Raw genomic sequence first — 19,973 nt, forward strand, 5'->3', positions numbered from 1 at the left:
TGGACCAATTTCGTTTTTTTTAAAATATGAAAGTATGTCCCCGGCGGCATGGTGGTGTAGTGGTTAGCGCTGTCACCTCACAGCGAGAAGGTCTGGGTTCGAGCCCCGTGGCTGGCGAGGGCCTTTCTGTGTGGAGTTTGCATGTTCTCCCCGTGTCCGCATGGGTTTCCTCTGGGTGTTCCAGTTTCCCCCACAGTCCAAAGACATGCAGGTTAGGTTAACTGGTGACTCTAAATTGACCGTAGGTGTGAATGGTTGTCTGTGTCTATGTGTCAGCCCTGTGATGATCTGGCGACTTGTCCAGGGTGTACCCCGCCTTTCGCCTGTAGTCAGCTGGGATAGGCTCCAGCTTGCCTGTGACCCTGTAGAACAGGATAAAATGGCTAGAGATAATGAGATGAGATAATGAGATGAAGAATGTCCCTTTATACACTCATCCAGAAGGGTAATTTTGCACAAGGCCATCTGTCTACAGCAGAAAAAAATAAAATAACAAAACGCGTCTGGAAAAATCCCAAGGGAGTCTGGAGCCAGATTCGTGATGTTACCTGCGGAAGCACCAGCAGGCTGCGAGAGCTTTGCACAGTTTCAGTACACAGCCTGTGTACACCAAGTGCTCCCATTTCTCTCTCATTGTCCGGTCTTTTGGAAAACGATGAGCACTAATCCCATCAAGATTGGTGTTGCTACACCCTCCTACAATACATCTGTTAACCATTTTAATAATTACGTGATAACGTTGAAGAAATTTGCAGAAAACCACCAGGTCGTTTTCTCATAAACAAACCAGCGTAGGATTCAGAGGGAGGCACGAAAATCACGAAAATCAATGTTTGTCGGGAAATCCAAATGCCAAGTTTTTTCAGAGGCGGCGGACCAATTCGCCTCAAATGGCTTGATTTCAACTGAATTTCTCTGGTATTGCGCAAGATAAAAAAAATTGCACAAAATGCAAAATGTGGCAGATATTTGACCAAAGTTTAATATAAAATAGGAGAATTACATTGATCTTGCTCCTGAATTTACCCGTGATAGCAAAATATGCACTTTAACTCCTTGCTCATACCAATGATCCTCTCTGGCTAAAATGCGTACGTTGCAATCCTGAAATGAGTGTCTTTTGTTGTTAAGACGAAGGTAATCAACCTCATCAGCCGTTGGGTTCGAACCCAAGCCCTTCTCGCTGTGAGGTAACAGTGTTAACCACTACACCACTCTTTCTTCTGAGGGCATGTCATGTAATTTGACTAATCCTTCTCCAATCCTCTAGATGGCGCTGTGGCGCTTTAGTCTTAAACCCGTTTATCATTGCAGTGTCTTCATCCAGGATCAATACAAACAACAGTGTCACTGTGGAACAGCTGCGAAATAATATTTTCTCAACTGATTTGGCTGATTATAAACAGGTAAAAGGCATGCAATTTAGCGCAGTAAAGGCAGCTTTGATATGCGTAGTGAGTTGTTTAAGGCTCTATTTCTTAGTTTTTTTGTTTGTTTTTAAAGCTGCGTAACCAGTTAAATGAACTCGTGAATGTGATCTACAGCAGTGTGGATGGTTCTGTGGATCTACAGCACTGTGGGTGGTTCTGTGGATCTACAGCACTGTGGATGGTTCTGTGGATCTACAGCACTGTGGGTGGTTCTGTGGATCTACAGCACTGTGGATGGTTCTGTGGATCTACAGCACTGTGGATGGTTCTGTGGATTTACAGCACTGGGTGGTTCTGTGGATCTACAGCACTGTGGGTGGTTCTGTGGATCTACAGCACTGTGGGTGGTTCTGTGGATCTACAGCACTGTGGATGGTTCTGTGGATCTACAGCACTGGGTGGTTCTGTTGGTGGTTCTGTGGATCTACAGCACTGTGGGTGGTTCTGTGGATGGTTCTGTGGATCTACAGCACTGTGGATGGTTTCCATACTGATGTCTGCTCGGTATTGTTAGTGTACAGTGTACTGAGCCCTGTCTAGTATAACACTGTGGCTAAGGCGGAGCAGGGCAACTTAACACACTCTCTGGGCTTTCAAAAGGAAATTAATCCATAATCTTTTCGCCGAATTAAGAGGCAGTGTTCACAGAAAGTCAGCTTCTGTTCTCGGGTGTTTGTGTTTTGCCTTTGTTCACGTCACGCCCTGCCTGCTCGCCACTCCTCAGGTTTTGTGCCATTTTTCGGGAGTGCCATAGAAACACGACTTTCCGTCTGCTGGAATCGCCAACCTGCTCAGTCCTGACAATAAACACACACTGACGCGTTTTGTGATGGAAATCAAATAACATGGTCGTTTTAGCAACAGAAGGAAAGATGAGAGTGACAGGATGGCAACAAGCTGTCTGTAATAAGGTTGAAATTGTTTGGTTGGCTGGCTGTTTGGTCTCACTGTGCACTCAGAAAATAAAGTACATTATTGTTTACGCGGTGCGGTTTCCATCAAATCCTGCGCTCTGATTGGCTGGCGAGCGGCTCTGTATCCTACATTACAGACCCCGGTTATGGGTTGTTTTACAATCAGGGTCCGCAAGCTAAAAATCACATTTAACACTTATTATCTTCAATATCAAAAGGCTTGACTAAATAAACTTGGTTGTTTATTGTAGCCCTGTGATAGCTCTATTTACCATGCAAAAAAAAATGGTGATAAGGTTATTTTTGGTGAATGTATGGCAATATGTCATATTTAGCAAAATTACTCGTGTCATTTAGAAAAAGTGCTTTTTTGACCACAGGTAGCTCCAAAAGGGATGCACTTAAATCATTCTTTATACCATAAAACAAATATTTGGTTCCATATCATTGGAAACATAGTTAAGTTTTAATGTTGAATGCCAGTAAGTTTTCAGACTATTTTGATCAAATTAGTATGTAATTGTGTCAAAAAAATGTCCTCTCTGAGACAGCTAATTTTTCAATATAAAATAACATATCTAAAATGATTATTTTCATCCTAAAATGTGGTCAAGATAATGGGACATAAATATTAGAGACAACTAACACAAAGCTTACAGCCTTGTATTTAAAAGCACTATGGAAGTAGTGGATTCTGAATTGTCAAAAAAAAAAAAATGTCCTCTCCGAGAATCACTTCATTTGTTTCTCCCAGCCGTGCTTAAAGCTCCACTTAATCTTGTTATAATACAAACTATTACACATGCCTGTCTGTTCTTTAACTTGTCCTTCACTTAAAAACTGGTACAAGAACCAGTTTGAATCAGTTTGAATTTTGGACCCCTGGGACACAAACTTTGTACCCTGATTGTAAAACAACCCTTACGGACCTCTGGCGACTCGCTCATTCACAACAATAACAAACATGGTAGCATTTTTTTGTCAACATTTATCTTTTTTATAAGATTTATTTCTAAGATTTTTATAAAAAATCTTGTAAATTTTTGCCAGCATTTCTCAGGAAAATAGCATTAATTTTACAGCATGGACAGCGATAACGACAGTGTTCACAGCGAAAGCGAGTTTTACTACCCTGAGGAAGAAGAAATAAAAGAAAACATTTCAGGAGAAAGCTAAAAACCTCTAACTGAATGACTCAAGTTTGTATAAATAGGGGACTACATAGGTGGCAAAATGTAATTTTCTTCCTACCATGGAAGTTCCCTTGTATACCGAGGAGGAAGCAATTTGTATTACAGCCGTGAATGTGGATTCAAAATAGCATTAATTTTATAGCATGGATAGTGATAACGACAGTGTTCACAGCGAAAGCGAGTTTTACTGCCCTGAGGAAGAAGAAATAAAAGAAAACATTTCAGGAGAAAGCTAAAAACCTGTAACTTGCTAACAGTTTGATCTCATTAGTTAATGAGGCCCATTTTGGACCATGTTATCCTAATACATAATACTACGTTTGGTAAAAACTTTAAACCAGTACAATCTCTTCTTCAAAGTTTCACCAAATGGCTTTATTTATGCAATATAAAGGTCATAATACTGTATAACTCTGGTCGAGCAAAAACATGGCTGAATCCTGAATGACTCCTATTTGTATAAATAGGGGACTATATAGGCGGCAACATGTAGTTTTGTTTTTTTTTTCCTGCCATGGAAGTGCACTTGTATACCGAGGAGGAAGCAGTTTGTATTACAGCAGTGAATGAGGATTCAAAATGGCGGCTTGGCTCGGTTTTCCCTTTCGGGCGCTCTCGTTTTCTGTTAGAATTTGGTAAAGAAAAACATAAATATATTATTTACCAGCTTAAGGTCGGTCCGTATGGTGAAATACCGTGACCTCGGCCTTGTTCAATACTTTCAAGACCTCGGTCACGGTATTTTAACGATACGGACCTCCCAGTTGGTAAATAACATGTATTTATTGTACCTTTGGGGTACATCAGCTTGTCACTGAGGCAGTACCCTCTAAGGTACTTATTTGTTACCTTTTACGGGTAGCAACCTTTTACGGGCCTAATCTGCATGTCTTTGGACTGTGGGAGGAAACCGGAGTACCTAGAGGAAACCCACGCAGACACAGTGAAAACATGCAAACTCCACACAAAGACCCCAGTCGAGCACAAGGTTTGAAGCCGGAACTTGCTTGCTGTGAGGCGATAGTGGGCAATTTTTATTTTTAAAATCCTAAAATGCGAGTGTAAATCATGACGAAATGCTTATTATTGTGTAACACCCATTCCAGGGTGTCTGTGCTAATTTCATGAACCTACAATCAACAGATCTTTGTTGGCTATTAATAAACTGTTAGTCATTTCTGTTAAAACACATTTTGTGGTGATAAGATGTTGGATAGCACTGTATAAACCAAGACTGATATTCTGAGAGACTTATTTATACGTCACTTGCTGATAATAGATGAGCTGGTTCTGGGTATTCCCCCTCCCCCCCAAATAGTACAATTCTCAGTCTCACACCTAGGGTCAGTTTTAGTATAGACCCTTTTCACGTGACGTCACGACAAACGCGGCCGCCATTTTGGACATGTACTACCAGTAGTTTACCACAGCCAGCATTGAGGAATGGCAGCAAAGAAAGTGTTTCTTTTCAGCAAGACTTCCATCATGCCACTATATTGTTGTGCACCTGGATGTAGTAACCATCAACAAACAAGGCAAGGTTTATCATTTTATCGGATCCCGACGGAGAAGATGGATAGCGGCCATAAACAGGAAAGATTGGCAGCCCTCTGCATACCAATGCTTGTGTAGTGACCACTTTGTTGGAGGTAAGACGAATAAAATTAGCCAGAAAAGGCATTACATTGCTGTTAACATTCTGTGGCGGCGAGTGTGTAACCAAATAGGCTAAAATAACCCATTGTAACCTCTGTTCTTCTGTAGTAGCTATTAGCTAACGACATTAGCTAGCGTTGTGTTCCTTTGCTGTTGGTAGACTGTAGGACAGATCAGAGGCAGTGTCCTACAAACAGCGCTTAATTTGAGGGGGAGCAAGCCGGAGCGCGCTCCGGAACCTCGGGCGTTGGCTCCGGCAGCTATTTACACTGGATCCGGTGATCCGACACCTCTTTTGACTATGTAACAAAAAAAAAAAACAAATAATTAAATAAAAAAATGCAAGTTTATTTAGTGTTAATGTCTGATTTTGATATCTGTCTTGTTGGTGATTTCTCTCATGAAACGACATCCACAAAATATCTGCAGATGAACTTAATTTGCAGTGTTATTACAAAACATGCCCAGAAGCGCAGCGCCCCCCTCCCCCCCTCTTTTTTTCCGCACCGGAGCCGCTCATCCTCTGTGCTCCGGGACCTCCCACTTTACAAATTAAGCATTGCCTACAAATAAGTGTTCAAAACAAGAGGAACATGTATTTGTCTCTTAAATCCAGGCCGTTCCCTGTAATCTGTCACAACGGTTGGAGAAAGTAATGGCAAATAGTGAGTGCACAAACCGTAGAAGGTAAACTGTACACAGCGCCAGGGCAGTGTGATGGTATGTCTACTTTTAGATTGTGTTAGCTTATCAGTGAACACACTCGTCACTCGACGAGTTTCACGTCTTTACGACGGATACTTAAATGTGTGTTAGGTATTATTGTTGCAGTCTAAGCAGTCATTGTAGCAGCTAGATGAGCGAGAACCGAAAGGGTCTGTGCCATAAACCGTTATTTCTGTACGGCGTTGCTACTGTTCTTATTTCTCCCTCTGCTCGCCCTGTAAATGCCCTACGTCGCTGGATAGCGAAGGTATTTTCTGCATCTCGCTCCTTTTTCTTGTATGTTCTCCGTTTGTCGCCTTCCTCGCATTCAAACTAATTCGAGCCGAAGTCCGCTACATGTCCAAAATGGTGGTCACATTTACGAAGGTCACGTGACTGAAAAGGGTCTTTGGGCAGTAGGAGAAAACCGGGGAACCTGTAGGAAACGTACATGAACACCCCTAAAGCTGGCACCAAAACTAATAAAGGTAATAGAAGAAGCCTGTATTTGTCACATGTACCCTCAAGCACAGCAAAAATCCTCCTCTACATTTAACCCATCTAAAGTAGTGAACACGCACATACCCAGAGCAGTGGGTAGCTACAGTGGTGCTTGAAAGTTTGTGAACCCTTTAGAATTTTCTATATTTCTGCATAAATTTGACCTAAAACATCATCAGATTTCACACAAGCCCTAAAAGTAGATAAAGAGAACCCAGTTAAACAAATGAGACAAAAATATTATACTTGGTCATTTATTTATTGAAGAAAATGATCCAATATTACATATTTGTGAGTGGCAAAAGTATGTGAACCTCTGATGGAACAATGTTTTCAATCAATGGGATGACAATCAGGTGTGAGTGGGCACCCTGTTTTATTTAAAGAACAGGGATCTATCAAAGTCTGATCTTCACAACACATGTTTGTGAAAGTGTGTCATAGCATGAACAAAGAAGATTTCTGAGGCCCTCAGGAAAAGCGTTGTTGATGCTCATCAGGCTGGAAAAGGTTACAAAACCATCTCTAAAGAGTTTGGACTCCACCAATCCACAGTCAGACAGATTGTGTACAAATGGAGGAAATTCAAGACCATTGTTACCCTCCCCAGGAGTGGTCAACCAACAAAGATCACTCCAAGAGCAAGGCGTGTAATAGTCGGTGAGGTCACAAAGGACCCCAGGGTAACTTCTAAGCAACTGAAGGCTTCTCTCACATTGGCTAATGTTCATGAGTCCACCATCAGGAGAACACTGAACAACAATGGTGTGTGTGGCAGGATTGCAAAGCCACTGTTTTCTAAAAAGAACATTGCTGCTTGTCTGCAGTTTGCTAAAGATCATGAGGACAAGCCAGAACGCTATTGGAAAAATGTTTTATGGACGGATGAGACCAAAATAGAACTTTTTGGTTTAAATGAGAAATGTTATGTTTGGAGAAAGGAAAACACTGCATTCCAGCATAAGAACCTTATCCCATCTGTGAAACATGGTGGTGGTAGTAGTATCATGGTTTGGGCCTGTTTTGCTGCATCTTGGCCAGGACGGCTTGCCATCATTGATGGGACAATGAATTCTGAATTATACCAGCCAATTCTAAAGGAAAATGTCAGGACATCTGTCCATGAACTGAATCTCAAGAGAAGGCGGGTCATGCAGCAAGACAACGACCCTAAGCACACAAGTCGTTCTACCAAAGAATGGTTAAAGAAGAATAAAGTTAATGTTTTGGAATGGCCAAGTCAAAGTCCTGACCTTAATCCAATCAAAATGTTGTGGAAGGACCTGAAGCAAGCAGTTAATGTGAGGAAACCCATCAATGTCTCAGAATTGAAGCTGTTCTGTACAGAGGAATGGGCTAAAATTCCTCCAAGCCGGTGTGCAGGACTGATCAACAGTTACTGGAAAAGTTGAGTTGCAGTTATTTCTGCACAAGGGGGTCACACCAGATACTGAAAGCAAAGGTTCACATACTTTTTGCCACTCACAGATATGTAATATTGGATCATTTTCCTCAATAAATAAATGACCAAGTATAATATTTTTGTCTCATTTGTTTAACTGGGGGGGTGTTTCTCTTTATCTACTTTTAGGACTTGTGTGAAAATCTGATGTTTTAGGTCATATTTATGCAGAAATATAGAAAATTCTAAAGGGTTCACAAACTTTCAAGCACCACTGTATGCTACAGCTACAGGGGAGCAGTAGGGGGTTAGTTGTCTTGCTCAAGGGCACTTCAGCCATGATATAGAGGGAGGGGTAAGTGCTGTTCATTCACTAAACTCTCCTCACATTTTTCCTGCTGGTCCCAGGAATCAAAACCGGTGACCCTTTGGGCCCAAGGCTGCCCCTAATAACCTCAGCTCAGGATCAAACTCATGAGCCTGGAGCTATGAGGCAACAATGCTACTCACTGCTGCAATGTGTTACGCACACATTACAATTCTCGACTCGCTACATATGATAAATAGCATTCATGTGGAATTTTAAACATAATGTCCTCTCCTGAATACAGTTGGTTCACAGGCAGTATCAAATTTTGACTACATGCAGCTTTTGCAACATGAAAAGTACAATTTTTTTTGTGTTCACTTGGAAGTCAGACCCTCATTTGATTATATTTAGACATGTGGTGAGGTATTTCTGTCTGAGGACAATTGGAGTTTCTGAATGTTGCTATTTCTTGTGTACAGAGATACAGTGATGTCAGATTTTATGAAGAATATGGGTAAAACATGATAGAAATATTGTGAGGTTAATTTCTCATCTCATCTCTCATTCTCATCTCATTATCTCTAGCCGCTTTATCCTTCTACAGGGTCGCAGGCAAGCTGGAGCCTATCCCAGCTGACTACGGGCGAAAGGCAGGGTACACCCTGGACAAGTCGCCAGGTCATCACAGGGCTGACACATAGACAACCATTCACACTCACGGTCAATTTAGAGTCACCAGTTAACCTAACCTGCATGTCTTTGGGGGAAACCGGAGCACCCGGAGGAAACCCATGCGGACAACATGCAAACTCCGCACAGAAAGGCCCTCGCCGACCCCGGGGCTCGAACCCAGGACCTTCTTGCTGTGAGGCGACAGCGCTAACCACTACACCACCGTGCCACCCCTGAGGTTAATTTCAAACGTATAAATGGAAAATTTCAAAAGTTTTTAAATTATACCTAGGTACATGTGAATTCTGTTGAGTGTTCCTTAGATTGAGAATAAAAGAAAACTGTAAGTGATTAAGCTTTGACATTTCTTCTTTCATGCACCTTAAAACATTCATAAGCCCAAAAGAAACCCTGTTTTCATTTTCACCTCAGGAAGGGTGGAAGTTGCAGTCTTTCCTGTGAGAGTACCCATTGACATTTACCACTTGTTTTTATCTCTTTTTTTTTTTTTTTGCTGAATTTTGGTGGCTCGTGGCAAAGAACATGCTTGAAATATAATGTTTTAGGACTTCATATGCAAATTATCACATGCCTTCTCTTGACTATTCTCGATTCCTGATGTTTTAGCAATGCTAAAGCCATATACCGACACGTGTTGTTTGCATGCAGGCTGTGTTCAAATCTCACAGATCTTCTCAATAACAGTTCATAAAATGTGCTGTATTTTTGTTTTGGCAGATTCTACCATAACAGAGGCCAGTTAAGTCCCATCTCCTTAAATTGCTGAATTGATTATTTTGATCATTCTATTAAGTTTTTCTAGTAGCATTTGGGGTCTTGGACATTCACAGTAAATTTTAGGACAGTAGTCCTGGTAACTAATTAATAAAAGCCTGACATGACAGACATGCTAAATGACAATAGAAACACATCGGTTTCTATCATCAAAATCTGACCGACAAACTAACGTCTACCATCATATTCTGACAGACACTGTAGATGACAATAGCAACAAAACTGTTTCTTACATTATTAATCTGACAAATTTAGTAATAATATTAAATACGTCATCACTAGAACCAAATAATAAAATAAAATATTGAAATAAAAAAGATTAAATTTATTTTCAAAATTGAAATATCAACAATAATTGTCAGAACAGTGACGATAGACACGACTGTGTCACTTTCGCGGGGAAATAACACATTGAAATGGCCTGTCGGCTGAAAGGGTCGCAAGCGGCTCTGATTTATCTCAACTTGCGATAGTTTTCCTCCAGAAAAACTTAAATATGAATGCACAAATATATTCTCAGTGTTTCTATTGTCAAAAATTTCTATCGTCAGGATAGCTGACTGAAAATCTTACCTTGATTTATTTGATGAAATCTAGCTGTCAGAACTCCAAGTCTTGCCCGGAAGTAAATGTCTGCTGTCACAAAAATCACGCGCAATAGAATTTCCTCTTTGCGTCAGTCAACATGTGCGTGGTGAGGGCTTGAATTTTGCTATCGTCAGGTGCATTTGACTGACAGACTGATGATAGCATTTTTTTAAAAATAACTGTGGGCTTCTCTCGTGAACGAAATAGTTTTTTCGCTGTTAATCTATTTCAACTCTATCTGTTGACACTAGGGCTGTAACGATACACCCAACTCACGATTCGATTCGTATCGCGATTTTTGACCCACGATTCGATACGCCCACTATTTTTTTTAAATGTTTTTTTAAAGTAGTAAATTTGACTTATTTACTTACTTACATTAACTATTTAATAACAAATAATTCAGACCACTGCAGAGAATGAGTAATATGTATGCAAAAATGAACAAATGTATATCCAAAGACTGTTTTATTTCTCAAAATAATACTGTTGAGCCGGAAGCTCTGTTTTTTTCGGTTCTGAAAAAGTCATTTTTCCAAATCGTGTAAATCCGTTAAGATTTTTTTGGGGGGGGGGGTGGCTCTCTCACTGTCTCACTCTCATAGGGCCAATGATTTTCTGTGATCGCGGAAAACAGATGGAAATTACGGAATTTTTATGGTGAAACATTGCTCGCGTGTCAAAATGTAACTGCCACAGAAGGCTTCCGCCCAAGCAGACATGCCTTCAGTGTTGCCAGATATTGCTAACGTTTTCCACCCCAAAATATGTTCAAAACCAGCCAAAAAGCACCTAAACCCGCCCAATCTGGCAACACTGCATGCCTTTCCGGTCAAGTGATTGTGATTGGCTTGTGGCACACCTAGCCACCCAATGAGCTGCTTGTTTACAGATTCGCTCCCCGCGTCGCAACCAGAATGGCGACCGCTTAAAAGAAATGAATGCTCTGCCAGTGGCGAGTGTGGACGTTGCGTGACTCGCAGAATATTGTCGCAGGTCGGCGAAAAAATGACTTACTAATAGATATAAAAAAATAAAAGTAATTTAAGTAAGTTTAAAATGTAATTTAAATAAAAAGTAAAGTATTCATAAATTGAAGTTTAGAAGCGCCTCTGTTTTTGGGCTGAGGAGAAGTTTGAAAGGGTGTACCGCGATTCTGCCTTCTTGTATCGTGATACAGATCGTGGCTCTGCGTATCGCGATTTCGATTTCGATACGCATATCGTTACAGCCCTAGTTGACACCCAAAAATTATAAAGCCTGCTTCCACACGATAACTACCAAAGATCCATAATGGCCGAGTCTATCGTCAGGTCATCTGACAGAAATTCACTGACGATAGCAACAGGGATAATGAAAGTGATTTTTAAAATGGGAGTTATGTCTGTCAGATATGTCAGAGAAATAGAACTTTATTCTTTAAAAGTCTTTTATTGATATACTCAGTGTATTTTTAAATGACGTGCTGTTTTAGAAGACCAAATACCATATTTTCAATCTTGAAAATATTACCTCACTGAAAAAAGGACAAGAAAAATTTCTTATTTTGTGGGCAAGTGGTTAATGGATCCAGTTACGGTAGAATCTGCCTTTTATCCTGACTGAAGTAAAATAGAAAATGATCGGTACAGTTTCTTTCTTTCTTTTTTAAATTTTATTTAGACAAGAAAGGTGTTCTGTAGGGGCGGCACGGTGGTGTAGTGGTTAGCGCTGTCGCCTCACAGCAAGAAGGTCCGGGTTCGAGCCCCGTGGCCGGCGAGGGCCTTTCTGTGTGGAGTTTGCATGTTCTCCCCGTGTCCGCGTGGGTTTCCTCCGGGTGCTCCGGTTTCCCCCACAGTCCAAAGACATGCAGGTTAGGTTAACTGGTGACTCTAAATTGACCGTAGGTGTGAATGTGAGTGTGAATGGTTGTCTGTGTCTATGTGTCAGCCCTGTGATGACCTGGCGACTTGTCCAGGGTGTACCCCACCTTTCGCCTGTAGTCAGCTGGGATAGGCTCCAGCTCGCCTGCGACCCTGTAGAACAGGATAAAGCGGCTAGAGATAATGAGATGAGGTGTTCTGTACTTAGGAAGATGAAACTGACACTCCAGCTCTTAAATGCTGAAGCTACATTTTGATAGATATGTTTGGTTAGTTAAGAGAAATGAAAGAAACTTTCAAAGTTGATTGAAATGCCCCATTCATACTCGCACTGAAAACTATATATTTTCCACTATTGTGCTGTAACAGTGTTGTTTGGGAAATGGGAGCAAAAAGGCAAAGTTGAAACGTTTAATCTATCCCCTGGCAACCTAGGACTATTTACAGTAATCTTTTGCCACAACTGCAGTGGGAATTGGAACCATCGGATTTGTGTGTTTTGACCAGTCATGAAGTTGCTGGTGATGATGTAAATGATGTTGTGATATATTGCAATAGAACTAATCATACTGCCTCAATGTGAAGCAATTGGTGGCAAACTCAATATAACAAGCAAAGAAAATGTTATAAATAGATTTTGCTTGAACAAAACAAATGTTCACACTGTAAAAAAAAGAATAGTTGAGAATACTTGAAATTTCAAGGCAACAGTCTGCATTAAGAATTTTATGTTTTGCCAACGATGTGCCCATGATAATCCAAACTATGATAAAACTGTTATCTTTATTAAGAATTCTTAATTAAGTCAATTTTCAATTCCTCATTCTGCCAACATAGATTTCTCTTTTTGCTGAACAGTGGCATTCACAGTAGTGCAAAAAGGCAATTGAGGTTATCACAATTTTTTTTAGATTTTTTGGGGGCTTTTTTCACCTCTATTTGGATAGGACAGCGTAGAGACAGGAAATGAGCAGAAGAGACGGGGAGGGATCGGGAAATGACCGCCGGTCGGAACCGAACCCGGGTCCCCGGATTTATGGTATGGCACCTTATCCACCTGAGCCACGACACCATCACAATTTATCATTAAACTATACATGCCTTTTTTCATTGTTCTACACAATTACAAAACTTCAATATTGAAATAAAGTTTTTAAAACCCACATCGTGGGTGTGGCTCAGGTGGATAAAGCACCATACCATAAACCCGGGGACCCGGGTTCGATTCCGACCTGAGGTCGTTTCCTGATCTCTCCCCGTCTCCCACTCATTTCCTGTCTCTACACTGTCCTATCCAAATAAAGGTGAAAAAAGCCCCCCAAAAAAGTCTGATAACCTCAATTGCCTTTTTGTACTACTGTGAATGCCACTGTTCAGCAAAAAGAGAAATCTATGTTGGCAGAATGAGGAATTGAAAATTGACTTAATTAAGAATTCTTAATAAAGATAACAGTTTTATCATAGTTTGGATTATCATGGGCACATCGTTGGCAAAACATAAAATTCTTAATGCAGACTGTTGCCTTGAAATTTCAAGTATTCTCAACTATTCTTTTTTTACAGTGCAGAAATAGGAAGAGAACTCTCTCCACAGAGACGCAATGCAACTCGACTCGTGCCATGTTGCTCACTAGCTAATGTCTCAGCTTGGGTTTTACATTACAATGGACTTGCTGCTTTATGAATGATGCGTCATATCCAGTCTTGCATGTTTTACATCTCGTGGAGGTTCACGCTTCGTGGCATTCCGTTAACTAGGCCTTCAGTCACGGGGGAATACACAATATCCCTTAGGTGGGGTTTACATTAGACCGTATCAGCGGATCATCAGATTAACGTTTTTAAAACGATTAGCGTGCACACAGCAACACCAATACACCGATACGCTCGGCTCCGCAGGCATCCTGCGCTCCAAATCACTCCGCCCTGAACAGCGAGTGCCCTCTGGAGGGTGCGCACTCCGGCCCTGCGCAGCTCACAGAGCGCGCGAGTGAAGCACACGAGCAGTGATTCGGGACTGAGCCGCTGTGTGTGTGATCCCGGTGCATATCACTTACCACTTGCAAGTAGAAGGATGGCAAGCCTAAAGACAATCATAACTACACAATGGGCAGTATTTGCATCAGTATTTGCAGTATTTTCATACTTTTATACTCTTTAATGAAAGGTGATACAAGGCGGAAGTCCGCGCCGTTTTTCAGCAGTCGCGTCACATGACCAATGCCAGCGAATCAGGAAGGTGGATGTCACAGTGACGTTGTCCAATGACGACGCCAGCTAGAGCTCAGCACAGCATATCCGCGTATTCTCAATGTTTACACAGCACCGGACCAGACACGATCTGGATTGAATACGTGGACCCTGGCGGATTCCCGTTTCCCGGCGTTTCCAGGCGTTTTAATGTAAACGGACAGTGCATCCGCGAAGAAAACGAGACAGATACGGTCTAATGTAAACTTGGCCTTAGTTTTCCGTTATGGAAGACTGAGTGGGAAATTGCATGGGCCAGGTTTTTCCACATCACCAAATCATTCTGATTCCATTTTGTAGGGACGCTGGAATATTCAGAGACCCTCTCGGACATGTCCTATGTCTTCATCAATGACACATCGCAGACGAGCGTACCATTACTGCAGGCGTGCATTGATGGAGACCTAGCATTCGCCAGGCGGCTCCTGGAGACAGGCTGTGATCCTAACATCCGTGACAACCGGGGTCGCACCGGCCTCCACCTAGCAGCAGCACGAGGCAATGTGGAGATCTGTCGCTTCCTGCACAAGTTTGGAGCAGATCTGCTTGCCACCGATTATCAAGGAAACACGGCACTGCATCTGTGTGGACATGTTGACACCATTCAGTTCCTTGTCTCCAATGGCCTCAAAATCGACATCTGGTGAGTTATTCAATGCGTGTCTCATTTCATTATGAATATACTTAATGTTTAGAGAACTCCAAACTATTAACATCTCACCAACAAAGTACTGGTTCTTTACTTAATATTGAATGGATGCCATGTGTTTCCACTACAGAAGACTGGATTCTCAGCCAGCAAAATAAGTTCAGCTCCGGCACCAAGTAGTTGCTGGCGTGGAACTAAGGAGCAGGATCTTTTTATCGCCGTGACAGCAAGATTAGAAACTATATATTTAAAAACAAAAAGTAAAATGAAATACTGCATCAGTGGTCTGAGGTGGAAACAACTGTTTACAGCCATTTGTAGCTAACTAAATAAGAGCTAACTTCTCATGCTAAGAAAATTTTCTGTGAACAGCACACACAGTATAAATAGCTGAAAAACAAGCTATTTATGTCTCATCTTGTATGTAGTCATTGTGTATAACAATGACTTGCTGTGTGAAGACTCTGAAAGATTGGACTTTGATTTTAAGACAACATTTTATCATCTAGAGGTTAAACTTTGTGTAAACTCGTGCATATTTATTTTTTTACCCCACATTTTTTTTTTTTTAATAACCGATGCACCATGAATGTAGGCTGTGTGGTGTTTGTGTTTGAGCAGTAATCATAATGGCTCGACTCCTCTGGTGCTGGCCAAGCGGCGAGGCGTGAATAAAGATGCCATTCGGCTGCTGGAGGGTCTGGAGGAGCAGGAGGTGAAGGGCTTCAACAGAGGCACTCATTCCAAACTAGAAACCATGCAGATGGCCGAGAGTGAGAGGTGAGCAGGACGAGACTCCAGCTGGCACCACTTTCAGTTAACATGGAGTGTATTTGGAGCCAGCAGCCTATGTGTGATTAAAAATCTCCCCAGACTGATATATTTATGTATTCATAATAGGTTACCAGATAAGAATACATATGTAAAGAACCCAATAAATTATTTTAGAGCTGTGGGGTTTTTTTTTGTTTTGTTTTTTTATTACATATTTTGAGGTATTTCATTTTGAAGCAAAATGTCACTGAGTGGTCTTGGGATATTTTATTTGGGATGTTTTTATTTCTTTTTATCTGTTTTTCCCCCCTAATATTAAACTAATAAATGAAAAACATTCAAAAACAAGTGTTGCCAGGCAAAACAAACCTCACCCGGTAGCACTTACGATGAATATAAAGGAAGATTTTGTGGGGGAAAAAAATTGGTACCCTATGGATACATGTGGCTACTGCTTATAAATAAAATTGTTTTCTGATTCCATGTCCATACAGTAAATATAGCATATATATTTACTCTATGAGGCAGTAGCCACAAAAATGAACCGTAATCCAAAAATGAACAATTTAAAAATCACAGAAGTAAAATGTACCAAGTGTCTGTACTTTTATATTATTCTACTCTTACCTCTTACAGTTTTCGAAACTGAAACCTCCGAACCGAGACTGACATACACACGCCGTCGCCATGACCCAAACTCTTATTTCCCACAAATGGCCTGGCGCTAGAGCTCAGTGGAACGCACTTTCCCTCAGTAATAAGCATAAACACGTCTGAAAGCGATTTCTTTAGTCCATTTATTTCGAATGATGAACCGAATTGTATACGCTCACCGGCCATTTTAATCAGAACACGTGTATGCGCAGTGCGCGACTGTTACACTCTTACATTCTTACAGCCCGATGAGACAGTGGCTAGCGCCTCTATATGAGGCAGTAGCCACAACAAAAACGATTTTGACCTTTTTGGTGACCTTGACTGGATGACTCTCAAAATGTTGAAGGTTCTATTTGAGACCAATACCCATCTGTCCTGAAAGTTTCATGAAGATTGATCCAGCCGTTTTCCCGTAAAATTGTTAACAAAAAAAAAACAAAGAAACCCGACCGAAAACAATACCTCTCCCCGCTTACTCTGTAGCGGGCGAAGTAACAATTCTCAATTGATTTACAGTATTTTGTATTATTAGACATACAGGACACTTTTTGGGGCAGCACGGTGGTGTAGTGGTTGGCGCTGTCGCCTCACAGCAAGAAGGTCCGGGTTCGAGCCCCGTGGCCGGCGAGGGCCTTTCTGTGTGGAGTTTGCATGTTCTCCCCGTGTCCGCGTGGGTTTCCTCCGGGTGCTCCTGTTTCCCCCACAGTCCAAAGACATGCAGGTTAGGTTAACTGGTGACTCTAAATTGACCGTAGGTGTGAATGTGAGTGTGAATGGTTGTCTGTGTCTATGTGTCAGCCCTGTGATGACCTGGCGACTTGTCCAGGGTGTACCCCGCCTTTCGCCCGTAGTCAGCTGGGATAGGCTCCAGCTTGCCTGCGACCCTGTAGAACAGGATAAAGCGGCTAGAGATAATGAGATGAGGACACTTTTTGATGGAATAAAAACGTGTTTTATTCCCTTCTAGTGGATTTCATTCATTTGGTTTGATAGCATGCAATATTGTTAGCATATCGCTTATCCTACGTGTCTTATGTCACTCTACCTAATGGAGAATGAGTGTTGAATATGGTTTCTGATATTGCATGGTTGTCAAGACAACATGGTGTTACACGTCAGAGCATGAATATTAATAAGAGAGTTTTCTGCTGCGTATGCACGGAAGCATTTCTTTGTTCGCCGGCGGTGCCTGTAGTAAACTGTCGCAGTGAATTGAAAATGCCCAAGATACGTATGACACGTAAAACTTCCACACTAGCGAACGACTGTGACAATTTGCAAACAAACTTTTTGTAAAATCTATCATTGTTCCATTGAATGTGTATGTATAATAGTAATAATATTGGCAGGCTTTTTTTCATGGTATATCAGATATATTCCATTCGTCTTTGACTCGTTTGATATCATGCTAGCTGAATGGAATATATCTGATATACCACGAAAAAAGCTAGCCAATATTATTTAATTGTCTAATGCCTTTTACCTGTATTCTCTTGTCATTTATTGTTTGTCGATTTCTAGTGCAATGGAGAGCCACTCACTACTTAACCCCAACCTGCAGAACAGTGAGGGTGTACTGTCCAGTTTTCGCTCCACCTGGCAGGAGTTTGTGGAGGATCTGGGTTTCTGGAGGGTTCTCCTGCTGTTAGTAATCATCGCCCTGCTCTCTCTCGGCATTGCTTACTACGTGAGTGGGGTCCTGCCCTTCTCTGCCAGCCAGCTGGAGCTGGTCCACTGAAAACCGCAAATGCACTCTGGTTTCAAATCTAGTCTTAGATACAGCAAAGCTGTGTTTTATACAATTTTAATAATTTTCTTCATACGAATTAGCTCTTAAGTTACTCTTCTCTGGCTAATGCTGTGTGGAACTAAAATTAAGGCACGCATAGCTGAACAGGCTGCTGTTTTTCAGAAAGCCTTAAAACATTACGTATTTAAAGCATGTGGGAGAACGTCTTTGAGCCAGGAATTGTTTTAAATCATGGTGTGTTGTGAGCAGTGTTTAAAAATCTTACAAAATGAAGCCCTACTTTGAATGAATGTACACTTTGAATTCTTTATATGTGTTCTTCTAAACTCATGACAAGCTTTAGGAGAATACATTTGACTTTGTTTTCTGGAGTACAGAAGAAGCCGTTCCTCACCAGAATCAGCCAAGTTATATAACGAGGCAGGAGATGTTGTGTAAATTTAATATTTTAATTCATAGTGTAATTTCTTTCATTCTCACGCACGCATGTTGTAAAACGATGTTAATTCTCTCTCTAGTTTGTCTTTCAAGTCATGCGTGCTGTATTACTTTATATAATGTTTTGACAGTTGAGACAGTACAAATGTTTTTCACTAATAATCTTGTCGTTAGCTTGGACATGATACCTTTAACGGGCTTGGCCACGTTCTGTTTTGTCAGTATGTTGTGATTGTTATATGAAACTGTTACCAAAAAGAGTGTAAACTCTTATTCCTTCCTCATTCAGCTTTCTTGCCCAGGTGTAAAATGGGGAACACCAGTGGTCTGTGGAAAAAAAAAAAAAAAAGGGCAAGGGAAATTCTAATAATTGGTATTTTATGGATTATGGGCACTTAAGATTACAGGTGGCTCTTTTTAAAATGGTTGTAAATTAGTGCAGCATGTGTTTTAAGAGGCTGTCCTTTCCATTGTGTCTGTGCAAGTGTCTCATTTCCACGTCTCATGTTTGAAACGTCCAGATGGTTGGAAAAGACTAAGGCTGTGTCAGTTTTCAGCAATGCTTACCACAAAACCTATTATTTTAAGAACACAAAACCAAATGTTGCATCTTTTCAATATAGTGATGATGATTACTGTATTGCTACAGCAGCAGGTTTAAACTGATCAGTGTTTAAATGAAGGCTCTTTACAGTTATTTTGGAAGTTGCTTATTTACTTATCCTTTGGATATTTTGTAAATATTTCAAATGTGTTTTAACAGCACTCACTGTTATTTACTGTTGGAAGCTTTTTGTTTCCCTGATGATGAACTATTAAATTACATATAATATGGATTCTGTTACTTTTGTTTTCTTGTAACATTAAAAAAACACCAAAAACACTTTAAAACGTCTAAGAAATGTTCTCACATTTTTTTACAGTACATCTGATGAAGTGATGCATCGTTCTAGAAAGAGTCGGTTCTTTTAGATGAACTTTGAGAGTCGACTCCCATATAGCCATATGAGCCGCATGTGTAAGAATATATGATTTTTAAAATATAAATGCATCAGGTATATTAGTGAACTTGCTTTTAGGTATAAATTATCTTTTTAATGGAGCATAGACACAGGGAAGGTTACTTTATGTGCATTATCTCTGCCTTTCTGGTTTTAAAGTTAGTTAAATTAGACTTTATCAAACGAACATAATGTTTTGTGAATCGGAAGGTTGAGTAAACTTTCACAAAACAATTTCAGTCATACTTCAGCAAACAAGAACAATTGCTGGTCAAAATTCTGTCAACATTAGCCAGTTTAGAACAAATAAATAACTGAGTCGTTTGGGGAATCGAAAGAGTCGGTTCTTCCGGGTGAGTCGAGTCAAGTAATAAGAACGAGCTTTTAACTTGTCTGGTTTACCCATAATGCTATTGTACCGGAACA

General features: G+C 40.8%; 1 protein-coding gene across 2 annotated transcripts; it reads left to right on the forward strand.

Moving 5' to 3' along the window:
* The first annotated feature begins 1,312 nt into the window (after positions 1-1,312).
* ankrd46b (ankyrin repeat domain 46b) lies at positions 1,313-19,382 on the forward strand. 2 transcript variants are annotated; one of them, XM_060924274.1, is made up of 4 exons: positions 1,313-1,406; positions 14,579-14,921; positions 15,549-15,707; positions 17,880-19,382. In XM_060924274.1, the coding sequence occupies exons 2-4, from the start codon at positions 14,611-14,613 to the stop codon at positions 18,094-18,096; spliced, it is 687 nt and encodes a 228-aa protein (XP_060780257.1). In that variant the 5' UTR covers positions 1,313-1,406; positions 14,579-14,610; the 3' UTR covers positions 18,097-19,382. The 2 variants fall into 2 exon arrangements, with proteins under 2 accessions (XP_060780257.1, XP_060780323.1); XM_060924340.1 differs by lacking the exon at positions 1,313-1,406 and adding an exon at positions 8,776-9,021.
* The last annotated feature ends 591 nt before the right edge of the window (positions 19,383-19,973 follow it).

Source organism: Neoarius graeffei, chromosome 1, assembly GCF_027579695.1.
Source record: "Neoarius graeffei isolate fNeoGra1 chromosome 1, fNeoGra1.pri, whole genome shotgun sequence".
NCBI classification, from domain to species: Eukaryota; Metazoa; Chordata; class Actinopteri; order Siluriformes; family Ariidae; genus Neoarius; species Neoarius graeffei.